The following is a 2500-nucleotide window of genomic DNA, read 5'->3' on the forward strand; positions in this document are numbered from 1 at the left end:
GGCGTTGTTATGGCGTTATTATAGTGTTGTAAAGGCGTTGTTAAGGCATTCTTTTGGCGTTGTGAAGGCGTTGTTATGGCGTTGTTATGGCGTTAAGGCGTTGTTATGGCATTGTTAAGGCGTTGTTATGGCATTGTTAAGGCGTTGTTATGGCGTTATGGCATTGTTAAGGCGTTGTTATGGCGTTGTTATGGCGTTATGGCATTGTTATGGCGTTGTTATGGCATTGTTAAGGCGTTGTTATGGCGTTATGGCATTGTTAAGGCGTTGTTATGGCGTAATTATGGCGTTAACTGTGACTACCCTGATAAACACTTCTCTTATGTCTGTGATATAACGTGGCTCCTCCCTCAGGGCCCGGCTGGGGCCCCGCCTCCCTCCATGGGAGCCCCGCCCCCTCCGCCTGGCTCCTCCTACAGGGTCCAGAGAGGCTCGGGGTCCCTCCCCTCCGCACCTCCACCTGGAAACACCCCCGTCTGTTCATCAGAGGACGACCAGGAGGACACGAGCACCGTGGAGGACCAGGGTGAGTTCTAATATCAGAGTACATGTATATATTATATGGTATATATAACCCTTTTTCATATTAAAAGCCTTGTAGTAATTCCTCACTGCTCTCTTATTGTGGAGGGTTGTGCAGGAAGTAAACATGTGATGTGTGTGTTTCTGTCAGCAGAGTACACAGAGGAGTACGTCTACATCACTCAGGGTGAGTAACGCCGTCTGATTGGACAAAGAGACGCCTGTAAACAGGAAGTGACTCCAGTGTGACCTGTTTCAGATCAGAGCTACCAGACCTCAGGTGTTTACACTGCTGCTGAGCCCCCCCCCAACCAGGTAACACCCCCCCCCCAACCAGGTAACACCTCCCCCTCCCCCTCCCCCTCCCCAACCAGGTAACCTGCTCTAAACTATAGAGGACGGTCTAGATCTGCTCTAGATTATAGAGGACGATCTAGACCTGCTCTAGTTTATAGAGGACGGTCTAGACCTGCTCTAGATTATAGAGGACGGTCTAGACCTGCTCTAGATTATAGAGGACGGTCTAGACCTGCTCTAGATTATAGAGGACGGTCTAGACCTGCTCTAGATTATAGAGGACGATCTAGACCTGCTCTAGTTTATAGAGGACGGTCTAGACCTGCTCTAGATTATAGAGGACGGTCTAGACCTGCTCTAGATTATAGAGGACGATCTAGACCTGCTCTAGATTATAGAGAACGATCTAGACCTGCTCTAGACTATAGAGGACGGTCTAGACCTGCTCTAGACTATAGAGGACGGTCTAGACCTGCTCTAGATTATAGAGGACGATCTAGACCTGCTCTAGATTATAGAGGATGATCTAGACCTGCTCTAGTTTATAGAGGACGGTCTAGACCTGCTCTAGATTATAGAGGACGGTCTAGACCTGCTCTAGATTATAGAGGACGATCTAGACCTGCTCTAGATTATAGAGGACGATCTAGACCTGCTCTAGACTATAGAGGACGGTCTAGACCTGCTGTAGTTTATAGAGGACGATCTAGACCTGCTCTAGATTATAGAGGACGATCTAGACCTGCTCTAGACTATAGAGGACGGTCTAGACCTGCTCTAGATTATAGAGGACGATCTAGACCTGCTCTAGACTATAGAGGACGGTCTAGACCTGCTCTAGACTATAGAGGACGGTCTAGACCTGCTCTAGATTATAGAGGACGATCTAGACTATAGAGGACGATCTAGACCTGCTCTAGATTATAGAGGACGGTCTAGACCTGCTCTAGATTATAGAGGACGGTCTAGACCTGCTCTAGATTATAGAGGACGGTCTAGACCTGCTCTAAATTATAGAGGACGATCTAGACTATAGAGGACGATCTAGACTATAGAGGACGATCTAGACCTGCTCTAGATTATAGAGGACGGTCTAGACCTGCTCTAGACTATAGAGGACGATCTAGACCTGCTCTAGATTATAGAGGACGGTCTAGACCTGCTCTAGTTTATAGAGGACGGTTTAGACCTGCTCTAGATTATAGAGGACGATCTAGACCTGCTCTAGATTATAGAGGACGATCTAGACCTGCTCTAGGTTATAGAGGACGGTCTAGACCTGCTCTAAATTATAGAGGACGATCTAGACTATAGAGGACGGTCTAGACTATAGAGGACGATCTAGACCTGCTCTAGATTATAGAGGACGGTCTAGACCTGCTCTAGATTATAGAGGACGATCTAGACCTGCTCTAGGTTATAGAGGACGGTCTAGACCTGCTCTAAACTATAGAGGACGGTCTAGACCTGCTCTAAACTATAGAGGACGATCTAGACCTGCTCTAGATTATAGAGGACGATCTAGACTATAGAGGACGATCTAGACTATAGAGGACGATCTAGACCTGCTCTAGATTATAGAGGACGGTCTAGACCTGCTCTAGTTTATAGAGGACGGTCTAGACCTGCTCTAGATTATAGAGGACGGTCTAGACCTGCTCTAGTTTATAGAGGACGGTCT

At 47.2% G+C, this 2500-nt stretch overlaps 2 protein-coding genes across 4 annotated transcripts in view; both read left to right on the top strand.

Annotated features, from left to right (window-relative positions):
* Window positions 1-2500, top strand: part of alg13 (ALG13 UDP-N-acetylglucosaminyltransferase subunit) — a 34399-nt gene that overhangs the window by 27204 nt on the left and 4695 nt on the right. For 2 of the 3 annotated variants that reach the window (XM_074630951.1, XM_074630953.1), the window contains exons 16-18: window positions 355-526; window positions 674-709; window positions 782-837. The exons of the other annotated variant lie outside the window; for it this stretch is intronic. In XM_074630951.1, the coding sequence (XP_074487052.1) occupies window positions 355-526; window positions 674-709; window positions 782-837 (264 nt within the window). The remainder of the gene's footprint in view (window positions 1-354; window positions 527-673; window positions 710-781; window positions 838-2500) is intronic. 3 annotated transcript variants of the gene reach the window in all.
* The window catches only part of eif4a3 (eukaryotic translation initiation factor 4A3), a 69912-nt gene that overhangs the window by 1493 nt on the left and 65919 nt on the right, over window positions 1-2500 (top strand). The gene's annotated exons all lie outside the window — the stretch shown is intronic.

The sequence above is a fragment of the Sebastes fasciatus genome, chromosome 3 (genome assembly GCF_043250625.1).
Source record: "Sebastes fasciatus isolate fSebFas1 chromosome 3, fSebFas1.pri, whole genome shotgun sequence".
NCBI classification, from domain to species: Eukaryota; Metazoa; Chordata; class Actinopteri; order Perciformes; family Sebastidae; genus Sebastes; species Sebastes fasciatus.